This window comes from Eretmochelys imbricata, chromosome 6 (genome assembly GCF_965152235.1).
Source record: "Eretmochelys imbricata isolate rEreImb1 chromosome 6, rEreImb1.hap1, whole genome shotgun sequence".
NCBI classification, from domain to species: Eukaryota; Metazoa; Chordata; order Testudines; family Cheloniidae; genus Eretmochelys; species Eretmochelys imbricata.
The window spans coordinates 67,541,232-67,557,544 of record NC_135577.1 but is presented as its reverse complement, the minus strand read 5'-3'; the positions used below and the strand labels follow the sequence as shown (position 1 = coordinate 67,557,544).

At 43.8% G+C, this 16,313-nt stretch overlaps 1 protein-coding gene across 1 annotated transcript in view; it reads right to left on the bottom strand.

Annotated features, from left to right (window-relative positions):
• Positions 1-1,574: 1,574 nt before the first annotated feature.
• RGS6 (regulator of G protein signaling 6) overlaps positions 1,575-16,313 on the bottom strand; it is a 449,956-nt gene continuing 435,217 nt past the window's right edge. Inside the window, exons 15-17 of the mRNA XM_077819976.1 lie at positions 14,265-14,354; positions 2,148-2,201; positions 1,575-1,664 (exon numbers count right to left, since the gene is read on the bottom strand). Coding sequence (XP_077676102.1) covers positions 1,575-1,664; positions 2,148-2,201; positions 14,265-14,354 — 234 coding nt within the window. The remainder of the gene's footprint in view (positions 1,665-2,147; positions 2,202-14,264; positions 14,355-16,313) is intronic.

Below are 16,313 nucleotides of genomic sequence, written 5' to 3'. Positions count from 1 at the left end.
CCAACTCCTGCTCTGACCACTGTGTCAGACCACCCACTTCCCAGCCCCTGACAACAAAGAACTATGACATATAATAAGTCACAACAGAGAAATATTGAGGGTCCAATTTTCACTTACACTAAGGCTCGTTTTATGGTTTTCTGGCAACATAAAGAGACTTAAACGGTGTGGATACAGCCCCCAGGGAGGTCCTGCTCAGCTGATGTAGTACCTAGGTTCAGAGGTCCTCCTCAGCTGATGTAGTACCAACAAAAAGGCTTGGTGCTGTCTGTGCTCTCAACACACAGTAAAGAAGGCAGATTGTGGACATGTTAGAACATAGGTGGGCTGCACTCGCTTATGTCTACTCTCAGTTTCCCAGGGCACTTAAGTGGCCTGGGGAAGCAGACCATAAATTAGAATAGCTCCAATTTACATCATAGGCCTTGTCAGTGCTTTCCTGGGTCCTGAATACAGTGAGCACAAAGATGGCTTAAAACTATCATCTCTCCCCCGCCCCCTCAGCCCTGTCTCTAGTGCACAAATAGTGTAACTGAAAATCAGGCCAAAAGAGTTTTGATCACATGACGATAGGCATAAGGGGGAAAAATTAGTAGTCTGTAATATTATCAGAAATCCAGTTTCCTGTGTTGTTTAAAACAGCTTATTGATCTCATAAGATTTTAAACAAGAACAATTATTTTGTTTAAAGTGACAATGACAGGTTAAAAATCATATGGGTCAGATTTTCAGGTGATGTAAATTGGCTTGGATCCATAGAAATTAAAGTACAGCTAAACCAATTTATACCAGCTATAAAATGCAAGGACATCATTTACAGTTTACTGCAATACCTAAACTATAGATCAATCTATGATGATTGCCTTGACTACATTTTATACCATAACCCTAGTACTTCAAGATGAGATTTTCATACTAATCTTGAAATCAAAATCCTAAATACCATATTCTGCTCTCAGAACCATATTATGCTACTGTTAAACCAGTTACTCCACAAAAGTCACTGACTTACTCTCAGTATATATGAGCATAACTGGGAGCAGAATCTGGCTCCAAGTGTAAAAATATCTATACTATATTTCTTTTTGTTTTCTTCTCTCTCGCTTTCTGACAATTTTAGAATACACACACACACACACACACACACACAGAGATTGGCTGAGTAATATTTTGTATATGATTGTGTTGTAAACATGGGGTTTTTTATGTCTCCCATATGCATTAACTATATTAAAGCACTACAGAAGAAACCTGCCAGTAGAGATAACACACATCTTTGGAGTCTGCAGACATATCAGATGTCACAACTGAGTTTCGCTTGTATAGTTAGCATGACAGCATCAGAAAGAACCCCTTGATGCCTACACATTGTATTATAGCTCACACTTACCTGAGTAGTTTCCCCTTTTCTATCTGTGTATCCAAATATTTTATCTTTATATATATGGTGCATGCGTATGTATTATATAAAAATATACATACATGTATGTACACACACAAATACAAGCATATGTACTGTATCTACATGTAGTACAATTCCTTCATTACACAGGTGTTTGAAAATGTAATAAAGATCATGTTCTTTTCACAAAATCTTGTACTGAACAGTAGCTTCTTACAGATTCAACCGCATTCTGACTATCATCTTCATCATCATACATCACCTTCTCACAACACCACCAACAAATCTGGGCTACCAAGGAAGTTGTTGCAGTTGATACATAAAAGGTGCAATATGGGTATATATGTGTTTATATATATGTTATTATTAACCATGCATAGAAATCAATATGGATACAATACAAATGACGCTATTATAACCATGCTGTCCTACTACAATGTGCAAGGTAAGCCATAACAAATATTGTAGTGTGAAAATAGCAAAACCACAACCTGCCTTTTAACGCTAACCAAAATTGGCCTACTGATGTGGTGATTTTTATCCAGATTGCACATTATGGAATTCTGTTCTCCTCCCCCCAACAACCCTTTCTTAAGAGCTACAGTTTTGATGAGCGACTGAATTAAAAGAAAAGCTGCAAAAAGGCTAGCTGCCAAAAAATTAAAAAAGAACTAAAAAGTTAAGCACCAACACCCCACAACTAAAAGTAAAATGCCGAGGAAAGAAAAAAAAATAAGGAACTTACCACACTGCGAGTGAACTTTTCTAGAGAAGTTCTACGACCTTGCTCATTCTCTGGCTTTAAGGGGAAAAAAAGTGGGGAGAAAAAATACAGAAAAAAAACCTTCAGCTTAAATGCAGTTTTTCAAAACAGCAGCAAAACATAAGGAAGCAAAAAAATAAACAAAATAAATTAAAAATTGGATTTTTTTTTTTTTTTTGCAAACAGCAAACCCTTAAAGAATGAGAGCCACCAGCTGCCTTGGAGAACGACACTTTTTCTTCTCTTCTGTTAAAAATGTGCTCCATAGCTGAGTCAAAGCTACAAAACAGGGTCTGTGTAGTGTTGTTATTGATTTCTTGTTGAACTTTCCTTCTGTAGCTGTTTGTGCGGAGACCTCTGATTCTGGTTAACATCTGCCAAACAGTTGATTGGAGGCTCCTAGCCAGATTTTAGAAAGATGGAAGAACCATGTCAACTTTATAATGTTCTGGGGAGTGAATGCAGTGCTGGAGAAAAACAGCACTGGAATTACAGCCTGAACTCCTCTGTTTATTGAGAGGGTAGAAGCAGATTTTCACCGCACTGCATCACACAATGTGCCTCACCTCTTCTCAGGAGAAGCCACCTCGGTATGAGGCAGCATATGTACACTGTGTATGGCTGCGGAAAGATGAGGTCATGTTTTTGGCCCGGGTTTTGGTTTACACAGAGCTTAGGGATATTCATATGCTACAAGTCATAAAACTTCATTGTAATAAGACTGAAACACATACACCTCACTACATGAGGAACATGGCTCACCTCAGGACTGAACAGTATTTCATTTGGCACAAGGGAGATTCTTTTGGCCACTAATGAGGAAAGAAATTGATGAGTTATTGGCATGTTTGTCAGCATGTTGAATGGAAAAGACCTAATAATTAGAAAAAAATCACCAGCCCTTGGCAGAGCACAACAGCCACCACCCTTCTCCATTGTTTGGCTGCATTTAGACATTAGTAAAAGGAAGTAGAGAACACATCATTTCACTATATTTACACAGATCTCTCCAACAGCCAATAAATCCAGCAGAACATTTGACAATAAAGTACTCAGAGACTTTGTCCTTCAATCTGAATTTTCCGAAAAGATCCATGAGCATAAGGAATTTAAGAATCAACTCTTAAAGAGACTTGGGGAGTACAGTGAGATACAAAGCATCCATACCACCACACCTGACCATCTTCAAGGAACCCAGTTGAAACAGTCTGCAGAACTTTCTCAGTAATGATACATTGTCTGAGGAACAATACATTCAGAAGGACTGTCTGTACCACATAGTGAATGATTATAATTGCTCCAAACATAAATGGGTGTTCTCCATTTTATTGCTGTATGGTCCCATCGCCAAGATTTCCTATAGATAGGTTTGACTGTGTACAGAATAAAGTGGGAAATAGTCATGCCAAAAGTGACAGCTTGAGGATATGTCTGTATCAAATTGTGAAACCCATTTTGTTTCAGAAGCTCTGCTTTGTACTGTAACCTCCTTCTTGGAGTGTGACCTTCATGCTGTGTTGTAACCTCCAGGGTAGATTAAAGCACCCATTTTGTGGCAGGGACTTGACAGCTAGTGGAAAATTCTAAAAAGCTGAGACTGAGCAAACAAGGGCCACCAATGTTGGATAACTTCCCTACTGGAACAATAGATTTTCTATCAGTAGGGCCATTGACTCTGAATGACTGTCTGCTCAGAAACTGATGGGGCCAGGGAGCGGGCTGGAAACTAGAACTTCTCCAGAAAGCACAGAGGTGAAGAGGGGTGCTTCTCTAAGCACGAGGCCAGACCACTGCCACAGGCAAGTAAGAAGACAAGAAGGGATACCTAGCTTAAGGATGCTGCCCAAACCCAGGACTCACAGGAAGGGTGAGATCAGGCCTGGGGGGCTGTGTTCAGGACTGTTTGCCATTCTCCAAAGATCCATAATTCCCTAGTGTGCTTTTTAAGAGCAAAGTGTATGGTTAACAAATTCCTTCATTACGCCTGCATTCCTGGCTCATCTGTCCCTGAAGGGGTTAGCTGAGAAACAAGAGCTCTCACAGCCAGGTGGATCCTGGGGGAATATGTCTAAGCAATTGGACGTATTCCACTGCCCAAGAATAGCATCAAACACCCAGGGTCCATCCAGAAGTGTGCCCGAGAGACCAAGGGTTAGGGACAGTGATGAGTCATTACCCAGATGCAGGGGGCTTAGAAGCATATGGGTTTCAGCAGTGGGATCCATTAACAACTGACTGGTGTCCATCCAGAGAGGAGGACTGAACCAACTATGCAGACTGATGAAGAGAACAGCTGAAGAGGGCCGACAAGTTGTTATGGAACACAGGAGAAATTCAGTAGTGTGACTGCAGACAGAAAGCTCTGAGCAGTGCTTGCACCCTGGAGACAGAGTCCTGAAAAGGAACTTATGTGAATGTGGCGAGCCAGGGAAAAGATGATGATATTGGGAGGATACAATTTATACTGGAGAAGAGGGAAGAAGAGAGGGCCATGTATATGAGATAAAACCCCTAAGAGAAACAGATACAAGTAAAGTACTTCTTTAGAATCTTCTGCCTGTGATTACCTACCAGCTGTGACTTCAGCTGGAATATCAACCCAAAATGACAAAGAAGGAGTACAGAAACAACAAAGAGAAGACACAGAGAATCCAAAAGGAAGACAGGTGAACTGGTGAAGGCACCTGTAACTGGATATATGCCAAGCCTTTACAAGATTATACTGCCAATTCATTACCTCTACCAACAAAGAGCAGCACTTTAATGCCTAGAAGACCAGACTGAATGAGCTGTCAGTGATGAGTCCTCAGAGACAGCAGGGCCAATGGAAATGGACATTGAAAGAAAACAACATCCCTTGTCTGCATGAGACAACCACGGAACATTCTCCTGTGTAACTATTTAAAAGAGCCAAGATGCCACCATAAAGCATCCAACACAAATGCTAGAGATTCTAGGATGATGAAATTGTATAACTGATCTATAAAATAGTGTTGTTTTAAAAAATATATTCGTTTACTGTGATTTTTAATTCTAAGGACAGCATTTCAGTAGGGAGAGAAGAGGAACAATGAGGCCATGCTTTCAATACTAGTGTTCATTGTGCAGGTTATACTGATATTCATATTCAAGAACCATGTATAAAACAATGTTAAATTGAGGGTTTTGGCCAAATATAAGTTAAAATGGCAGGTGTAATTCCAAACTGGACCACTGGGGAAGCTGTTCATTGTGGCTTCTATATGGCACACCAGCAGCACCTCTCTGCGCAGTACAAGAGTTGGTGGGGGCAGGAAAGCTGACGTGGAAAGTAAATAAAGGAATGATAGGTAAGGGGTGGGGAAGATGAACAGACTCTTCCTTCTGATTGGGTAAACTCTTGGAGAGTCAGAGAAACTCACCCCGCCCAAAGGGGTCCAGGGTAAATCAAGATTGGGAAGAGCAGAAAGAAGACTCCTGCTCCAGGAAGTTAAGAAGTTATCGTAAGTGATGGTCCTAGTCTTATTGTAATAAATGTCTGCTTCTCAAGCAAACTCTTCATGCCTGTGAATTACTCCCAACCCTTCTACCTACCCAAAGAGCAACACCTTCCAGGATGCCCAGCTAGTGCCAGTTGTGCTGGTGATCTTTGTGAGTTGGACTTCTGTTGAATCTGTCATAATTTGGTCACTGTGTGACAGCCACTATCTTGACCAACTCTGGGGACTGAACCAGGGACATCGAGAGCTGAAAGTACAGATCTTTACTAGTGGAGCTAAAGAACCAGACTCCATAGCTGGGGCTATAACAGATCTATACCCTGTGTGGATTGGGCACTGTGGGGGTTGTTTAACATTCACACCACAGTGTGTGAGTGGAGGAAAGTACAAGTAGCCTCCAGACTCACTCATATGTGGCCAGTGTAAGATTAAGTCATAATTGCAGTCCCTGTGCACGGGGAAGGGCAGAAACTCCTCCTTCCATGCACTCACAGGGAAGCATGTCTCCCCAGGGGAGGCACATGGGAGAGGTAGGGAGAAAGTGAGGCATGGAGCTGCCCTTTGACACAGATCAGGCCAAGTGCACCACTGCATCAATCTAAAGGACAACGTAGACTGTGCAGTACCTTTGTGCACTGGGCCTCTCAGAAGCACTGTCCCTTTTTGACAGTGGTGTAGCTAGGAGTGGAAATTTGGGTGGGCCCCGACTTTCAGGTGGAGGCAGAGGTGAAAATAAGCCAGTACGGTCCGGTATGGCATACAGGCGAGAGCAAGTACCCCACAGCGGCCGGAGCCCCAGACCCTTTAAAGTGCTGCCGGAGCCCCTGAGGTAGTGGTGTCTGGGCTCCAGTGGTGCTACAAAGGTCCCGCGGCTCTGGCTGCTATGGGGAGCCCCGGGCCCTTTAAAGCACCGCCCAAGCCCTGCTGCCGGAGCCCTGGGGTAGCGGTGGCAGGGCTCTGGCGGTGATTTAAATGGCCAGGGTCTCCAGCTGCTTTGGGAAGCCTCGGGCTCTTTAAAGCACCCCCGCGAGTCCCGCTGCCGAAGCCCTGGGGTAGCGGCAGGGGGCCTTTAAATCACCCCTGAGCCCTGGGGCTCCCAGCTGCAGAGGCAGCTGGGAGCTCCGGGGGTGATTTAAAGGCCCCAGGGGTACCAGCCACAGCCAGAGCCCTGGGGCCTTTAAATCTTGATTAAAGGGCCTGGGTATTTAAAGGCCCCGCCTCTTCCAGTCGAGGCCACGCCCCCCCCAGAGCAGGACTCCAGAGTACTGGTAAGTCCTTTAAGTTCCTTTCACCCCTGGGTGGACAGGCAATGACAGACTGTGCCAGCTCAGCTTCTCCCCCGACACCACGCCCCCTTCCTAGCCCTGGTGCCCCCAGACAAAGGCCTTCACCTGCCGAGCTGGGCACGCTCATGGGGCGACTCAGAAAATGGCAAGGCAGAGCTGCCGGAGTGTAGATTTCTGAAGGGCGGGCGCATAGCTCCACCCTAGATTTCAGGTGCCCATGTGATGCTCTACACCCCTACTCAGATTTGGGTGGGCCTAGATGCTGAGTGGGTGGGCTCCAGCCCACTCAGGCCCACCCATGGCTACATCCCTGCTTCTTGACCTCCCACTGAAGTGATGCAGCTTTGCCTCATCCCCAGCAATGCCCAGTGCTTTAACGGCACAATTTTGACAATGAAATGTAATGTCTAGGCCAGTGGTTTTCAAACTTTTTAGGCTGCGTACCCCTTTCCAAATAAAGTAGTCTACCACGTACCCCCATCTGAGATAGGGTCATATATACCTATGAAAACAGAAAAAAGAGAGTCTGTAAAAGGGATAGCACAATGCACAAGCCCTGGAGTGTGTTGTCCCAGATACAATTATTCTAGCAAACATAGGCATAGTTTAACTTCTGTATTCGGGGAGGCGTATGGATCCCAGTCAGCAGCTGCTGCTCTCCGGCCACCAAGCTTTAAAGGTGGCGTTGCCGCCACCAGCAGCAGCACAGAACGTCAGAGCCGGCTGGTTGGAAAGTGGCGGCTGCTGGCCGGGCTGTTCATGTTGTTGGCAGCACGGGAGGGCTCTGTTTTTAATCCTGCTCCTGTACTGCCCCTCAGTACCCACTCCCACCTGCTCCCGCATTGCTTCTTGAATTTTTATCCCACCACCAGCACCTGTGGGACCCCAGCGCCTGTGGGACCCCAGTCCTGCTGCAGGGCTCTACGCTGAAGGCAGCACTACCACCAGCAGCCGCGCAGAAGTAAGGGTGGCAATGGGGGCTGATGGGGCGGCCCATCCCCTTTGCATGACGATGCATGGAGGGTTAGAGTTTTCTAATCCCTTTGGGTGGGGAAAAGGAGATGCAGGGGCTGCTCAGCCCCTTGTGGAGGTGCATGAGGACTCCATTCCCTCTGCACGGATGAGTTGGGAGGGTTGGGGGTTCCCATCCCATTGCTTGGGGGTGCAGGAAAAGTGGGTGGGTGCTAGTGGAGAGACATCCTGAGAACAACATGTCCAGCCATTGCTAGGACAATTTTAGAGCCCTGACGTGGGACTGGGATCCCACAGATGCCGTAGGGCCCACTGTCTTAATAGCAGAAGCATGGTAAAAATTCAGGAAACAACGTGGGAATGAGTGGGAGTGGAAGTGGGTATTGCGGGATGGGATGGGAGCAGGATTAAAAAAAACAGTCCTCCTGCACTGCATACAACATGAACGCCCATGGCCAGCAGCTGCTGCTGGCCAGCTGCCCAGATCTGAACTTCTGCACTGCTGCCTCGCTGCTGCTGCTCACCACCAGGAGAGCTAGAAACGTGGCTGTTTTTGAAAGGTTAGACTCTGGAGCTCCTTTTGGTAGCAAAGGTTCAATTCTCTGGCAAATTCTGCAACTGAAGAATCAGGAATGTCTTGAACACTATTGTAGGGAAACTGGAGTGGGTGGTGTAAATGGACCACAAGGATTCAGTTTGGGGCACTGAAATTTTGTATCAACTGACAAGCTGTAGCATATAAGTTTTATTCTAATACTGAAAGGGTTCACTGGGAACTACCATCTGAAAATTTAGCCCTGCTAAGGTCCTATATTGAAACCTGCCTTGCAAACTCTCCCAGCTCCAATATATGACACACTTACGGTGAACTGTATTAACACAATAGCCCTGAGTTTAAATCTAACTGTCTAAGGTATCTACAGAACACCAGAGTATCAAGTTGTTGATCAAAGCGTTACATTTTTCTATTAAAATAAAAAGCACTCAAACCTGGCTGCAAGCCAAGCAGCTGACATGCACAGTTTCAGCAGAAGCGCACATTTGTGCTGGCTGTATTGCTCTCCAGCATTTCCTGCCTGCTTGTCTACAAAATGTGTGACTGGCTATGTGTTATTGAGGTAACCGCTTGCCTGCCTCGGTCCAGCTCAAACCAAAGGTGCTTGAGGCTGCCTTGCAAAGTGGAGGAAGGAAACTGAAAAATAAAGTAGTAAGAATTTAGAAAAATAAAGAATAAGGATCTCTGTATGTTGTTTGAACATGTCAGGTAAAGCATAGGAAGTGCACCAAAATGTGTTGAAGTATGACAATGATGCTCGTACAAACACACAAGCTTGTTCAAGCAGTCCTCAAACGTGGAAAAAGAAAACTTACCCTCATCAACAGTAAACAGACATAGCTACTGTACAAGCTAACAGTAGGATACAGATTTTTTAAAATTTTAAAAAGCTTTTATTAAAAACAGCTGAGCCCAATTAGGTGTAGAAAAAATCCAGAATATGATGGGCTGTATCACTAACCATTTACTGCAGCTCTCTCTGTCTTTTTTCTATTGGTTAATTATATATCAAACTGTTCCGATTTTAGTTCTTTTGAGTAAAGAGTCTGTTAGTACAGGGCAGTGTAGACATTAGAAAACCAACTACAAATGATTAACAACATGATTAGTAGGAAATCTCTTAGCATTCTTATGGCACTCAAGTAAAGCTCTATCGTTAAGAGTGAAGTCAGTCACATTCCTCTGAAGGGACTGAGAAGGGGATGGAAAGGTGCTGAAGTTAGCTTGGCAGACGCGATAAGGAGACAGAGAAGGTGAGAGAGCATGAGACTGGTTTTCAAAGAAAACTTGTTTGCAATGGAGACTCCTCCCATGAATGCTAATATGACTTTTGAGTTCTCTTCTCTTTCTGATATGTATACTAAGGTCCCAGTTGTGCTCGTGCTGGAACCAATGAAAGTTTTGCCATTGACTGAAGGAGAGTATGAACGAGTTCTAAGAGCTCAGTATTCTACACTGTAGGTCCACCATTCATATTGGAACCTGTTACTAATTTCTCCTCAAGGTTTTTGTGTTTCAGAAGCATGAGATTCATGTATTTCAAAAGGAACAAGATTTTACTAGGCATAATTATAAGCAAGGCTTGAAAAATTCCCTTGATACTCACTCACCTGTGGACTAAGAGTCAGGTTATCAATTACCCTGCACCTCACGTAGTCATTGATACCAGCGCAGAATGAGTGGAAAACATTGCTAGATCAGAGGGGTGGCAATTTACACCTACTTTGCACGCACTAGCACAGGGCAATATGGAATATGGCCCGATGTGTTCTTGTTACGGGAGAAAAACAACTGCCCTACTCTCCTAAACCAAACACATTTTATTTACATTGGCGCATCAGCTCTCCCTCCCCAGTAAACTGATGATAGATCCCACTCCCACCTATTTGCAGAGCTCCTCCACTGTTCTACCCCTCCTGGGGCTCAGATAGCTCTCAGCCCCTCATCTGCAGCAGGGCCCTCTCCAACCCTCCCCTCTCCTCCTCTTAGAAGAAGGTGGATCAAAGGCTCCCCTGCCCCTCCTTTTTGGTGAGAATGGCTCTTGCTGCTTGCTGTTCATTTTACACAAACGTTCCACTCTCAGAAGAACGTCGGTGCATCAGCCACTGTCCTTACTGCCCCATCTCCTGAACGAGACTAGCAGTCTCAGAGCCCCTCCACTCCCTCCCTCCTATTTATCTAGGTTCTTAGAATGACCCCTCCTGTTGAAGGAGCACCGGGGCTTGAGCTGCTCTGCTTTTTTCCTTCTCCTCAGAGCAGGAGCCAATGAATATCTAGCCCTCCTCAGCCAACACACCCTGTCAAAATCGCTATTTGCCCTCGGTGAGTGGCTGAGGAGGTTTTTCAAGGCCTAAATGTAACAGGCATTTTTTCTCTTGCATAAAGCTCACTGTCATCCAAGGACATGGCCATTTTTTGGCTCCTGAGGGGAAGGGATGGTGGTTATTGCCCACTATAAAATGTGATAATGTATGTATCAATAGAAATATGGGCAAACTGATGTTTGGTCTTGCACAGCACAGGTGTGGCATGTTGTGCGTATGCACAAGAAGTAAAACGCAATGGGTAGGCGAAGGAGTGCAGCAGAACCCAATCCTGCATCTGTGAGACAGCTGCTGACAGCAACTTAATGAGTCCTACTTAGAAGCAGGAGTGAGGCCCACAGACAAACACATAGCTAAGTTGCTCATCTGCATGCTTACTAGGCTAAAGGCCTTTTCTCCTCAGATACATGGATGCACTGCCCACATCCTTCCCCTTTTTCACCCTGCCCTTTTCAGAGTAAGGAGGCAGGCAGGCATGCAAGGGTGACCTACTTCCGTGCAATGCAGAGACCTACATCTAGCTCTTAACCTTCCTTGTTCCTACATGTAGCCTCCAAACACACCCCTGCTGGAGCCAAGTCTTGCACTCCAAGTAGTATACCATGGATTTGCAGGCTCTAGGCCATCATATTGTGGTACATATAACAATGACAACGGTAGGAAAAAAGAAAAACTCCATCATGAATGAATAAGGAACTCCTAGCCTATACATGGCCCATGTCCACCATCTGTATATCCATGAGTCTGTGTAAAGTATATTCATTTTCCCCTCTCCTCCTCATAACTCTGCCAACGTATTTGAATCCTGGCCCACAAGCCCCTCTTGCTCATTCCACTTCCAGACCCTGGATCAGAAACTCTCACATGTGCAGTTATTTTGTGATGTGGAAAAATGATACTTTGCACTTACACAGTGCATACAATATAGAGATTTGGACCTGAGGATCTAAAAATATGCCAGACATTTTTACAGATGTTAATTAAGACTCACAGCATCTCTGCTACACAGGTCAGAATTATTACCTGCATTTTACAGAATGGGGAGTATAAGGCATAGAGAGATTAAGTGACTTACCCAAAGTCACACAAGAAAATTAGTGGAAAAGCCAGGGAACAAACACAGATCTCATGATTCCCAATCCTGTACTTTTGCCACATGGCCCATATATGGGATGCAATGTATGGCAATGACCCAAAATGAGGGGGACACAAAAATACATTCATACAAGAAACTTAAAATGCAGTGGGATTCACTTCCTCAGTATAAATAACTTTCTGTAATCTCAGTTCCATGATTCTGCATTTCTGCCATAATTAATAGTGAACAAGAAAAGCGAAGGCACATCACAGGTTTGGAATGTGAGCCAGTTTGGGACTAAAATGAGTGCTGTCCCTTGAAATGAGGGACACTTGGGAGGTATTCCCGACAAGGATTCCAACTTTTGGGGTGAAATCCTGGCCCCATTGAAGTCAATGGCAAAACTCCCACTGACTTCAATAAAGCCAAATTTTTACTCTTGGGATTTAAACTGAAATCCTCAATATTGAAAGGCTCTGGTATCCCACTGTTCTTCCTTTACCCCCAGTCCACATTCCAGGCTGCCTCAAGAAGCCTTAAAGGACTCTCTCAAATCTGCTATAAAACTACTAAGGATCTACCAGGTAGGTCAGCATATGGAAACTTCATTTTCTTTCAGTCACCATCTTTGTGCAATCAGGGGTACGTCTACTAGCTGAACAAAGTAAGATGTGCTTTACAGCTTCTGAAGTAACTTTAATTTCCCCCCACCATATGTTAAATTGGTGAATGCCACATCTACATGATTTTTGCCACTGTTTTCTTTTTGCTTGGATATGTTTACTTGAGTACTCACAACTCTTTCTAAAATAAACTAGATTCTTATTTCCACTGCAGTGTTAGCATGACACTGAAATCTGTTCCTCCGGTGGCATGAGAATCGTTAAAGTCATGCTGACAGGTCTAGCACTTGATCTGACAGCAAACAATGATTCTAAAGAAATCTTTCATTCAAAACTGGAGCTGGGAGGAGAACTTCCCTTTGTATTAACACATGAACCATCAGGTCCTAATGTTTTGAAAGGAAGAACTTGAGAGGGAGAACATACAGGGACTTCCGTAGGGATAAGACAGCAAAGGTTTTTAATTTCTTTTACATTATCACATGGTGTTCAAGAGTTTTAACTGCACCTCTTTCTTTCCCTCAACCTCTGAATTCTGACACAGGTTTAAAGAGCAACTTAAAATTTCAAATGTCAGCTAGGACTTTGTATTTCTTCTGGTCTGTACTCGTCTAAAACCAGCTGGTTTTAAAACACAGGGCCAGTTTATGTCCTCAGTCACACCACTGCAATCCAACTGAAGCGAATGCTAGGCACAATGGAGAGTAAAGTTTGGCTCATTATGTCACGATATGCATTTTAAGGATCCATAATAACAATGAGCATGTAAAAAGTCAATGGGATTTCATTGAGTTGTGCCAATAAATTGTAATTTGACAGCCCATTGAGAATGCAGTGGAGAAACAGCAGAGAGTATGGTGATGGAAAACCACAAGCTCAGGCTGCAGTAGCTGGAAGTAATTGTATCTAGTGTTTTGTAAGTGGGTCATACAAAGGTAGGTGCGTGCACACAAACACATTCTCGCTCTCTCTTGCAGAGTACTGGAGCAAGCTCGGAGGTACAGAAAGCATTTAAACACCGCCACAAATGCAGAGGTAAGTATCTTACCTTCCAACCCCCCTTGCCTGAATAGAACTGGCTGGATAAGAGCTGACTTAATCCTACAGAATCCATCCTTTGCTACTCTGAGTGGGGAATTCCTGGCAGAAAATATGTTGCTGGCAGTGGACGTGCTGACACCCAGGGGATGAAAAGAACTGAGGCCCAGGTCTTTGGTGAAGAACATGGCTGAAGTTCTTGATTTCTCTCTGGGTTACAATTATTTCTTGTTTAAAATAAAAAGCAAACATTTTCGGGGAGCAAAGAGCTGGGAAAAGGAGGAGGGGGTAAGACATTACAGGGAGGTCCCCAGGTAAGGCATCCCAAAGGAAGATCACATGGTTACATCTAGGATACTGTACCATCTCCCCAATCTTGTTACCCTGACTAGTAAATGAACACATTTATGGGGTCTAATTCTGATACAAGATATCATCTTTGTCATGAAGAGGAGACAGTGGACTTCTAATTGCCTGCATTGAGTTTGGAAGACACCAGTATAATCTGAGCATTTTTCCATATTCTGTGTTTTGACTGGCTGGCCATTCTACCTTTCCCCTGCCATGGTTGCCAAAGCTCTATATAGGGATGCCATACCCTAGGCCTTCAGGTGAAGGAAACAAATGTTCTCAAAAACAAAAAAAGTAAATGAAACAATATTCCCATTTTCACACTAGCAGCAAGCAGCAGGTGAGAATCAAAAGGTGCTAAGAGATGCAAGCATGTCCTTCCCAAAAGATACCTTCTTCTTTGCCAGCAATAAGTCTTGGTACGTGTAAGAACGGAGGAAACGTGCATAGCTGTCACTCTTCATCAGCTTGTAAATGTGCTCCTGTAAGGCAGTAGGAAAGGAAAGTTTGAGAATTGTTACCAAATGCCATTCAGAAATCAGAAGGATTCAAAACAGTCCAATGAAAGGGAGAGAGAGAGAGAGACAATTAGAAAGAGGGGGCAAAGTCCTAATTATAATAATTTATCATTTGTATTGTGGCAGTGCCCAGGAGCCCACGTCCTGGAGAACTCTATTATGCTAGGCACTGTACACCCCACCCAAAGATGGTCCCTGCCCCAAAGAGCTTGCATGTATTAATCTGCACCCTAAAAAAGGGTTGATTTTGTAAAGCCCAAGGCTCTCAGAAACTACTATATTATGACCAGATTCTGCCATCTAGTGCTATTGAAATAAAAAAGACTACTGAAGGAGTGTTGTACTACTTACATGAGAATAAGCGTGAAAGAATCTGTCCCTTAATGTCCTATCATCAAGGTTCGAACAACCATTAAGAGTTTACTCTGAGGATGTCATACTTACAATCTGATACTCCGCTACAGAGCTTTGGTGGGTGGAGTTTCTCTGCAATCAGACAGCTGTTTCTCCCCTACCCCACATCATCAACTTGCTTGTTCAGTTTTAATTCATAATTGAATGTATCTTGAGAAACTCAGTTATTTTTCTACTTCCCCTGTGAACTCTTAATAACCCTCATGCCAAACACAACAAAATCAAACCTAAATATACTTGATTGAGTAAAGACAGAGAATAGCAGTAAAAAAGAGAATCTAATTCACAAGAGGAAAAACAGGAACACTGGACATTCCTATTAGTCCTTTGCCTGTGGAAACCTCTTTTATGCTGTTAAATTGTGTATATTTATATCATAAGAAATCTTTTTCCCCGACCCCAAAGCTTCAGTATTTAAGTGCACATGAACCTTTAGGAGAGAGGGAGAACCAGTGAAAGAGTTGGTTGCAACCCAGCAACGCTCCAGCATCCATATACTTTTGCTCAATCCTGGAGTTGTATGTGTGTGTCTGAGTATTACCTTATTCAATGTTTTTACTGTGTTCTCTGTAAGGTAGGCATTGCTGGCAATCTTTTTACTCAGACACAGTATAATCTTTACCCTCTGATGTGACCTGGCTTGGAGCAAACCTTTACTTGTCAGTTTTGCTTATTCACTTTTTGATGCCATCATCCTCCAGTGGTGCAATGTTCTATAGCTAATGAATAGCACAAGATTTTACAGAAGAAAAGCCTGTTTACAGCAAAGCATGTGTGCATGTGACATTATTTATTAACTCTCACAGTATTTCAGTAAGATTGTAGGACTCGACTGTATTAAATTCAGCTGGATGATGACTGGCTCAAGTTAATTTCCTCTTATATCACTAACTCCATGCCCAGCAACGAGTATTTCACAATGGGCAAGAAATCAAACTATGTCAAAACACACACAAGCTTTCCCTGTCCTCAGACCAGGAGCATTGTAGAGATAATTCCCTCTGTAGGTTGGGAATATTTGGAGGCATTGATGGAGGTGACATTCCTGGTCTCTAGAGAGTAAGTGTGTCTGGAGTGTCATAGAGGATCAGTGTCTGTGTAGGGACTGGGCCTATCACGGAGATGAGATTCCCTGCCTCTGAGGACATGCTGGGAGCACAGTAGAGATTATGGCCTCTGAGGAGTGGGTGGAGGAAAGTGTAGATTTCATCACTTTTAGCATAGTTATGAAGAATATTCTAGCCTTGGAGAAGGCTACAGGGGGGCCTGAGCACAAAAAATGTGCTGTAATACATTATTGGTGCATGGGTTTGGATGCCACTTAATGGGGGGAAAAAACATAGTGGCCTATACTGTCCGAGGACCTGACAATTTCTGCATGGCCCAATCCCATATTCCAAGAATCATTGCCTCAGGTGGTGCCTTTAGTGAGTGCTGATGTCTGGGATCTAGTACATAATGGAGAAACCTGCATTCAGTTCCTGAGGCTTGCTGTCAAAAGGAAATGAT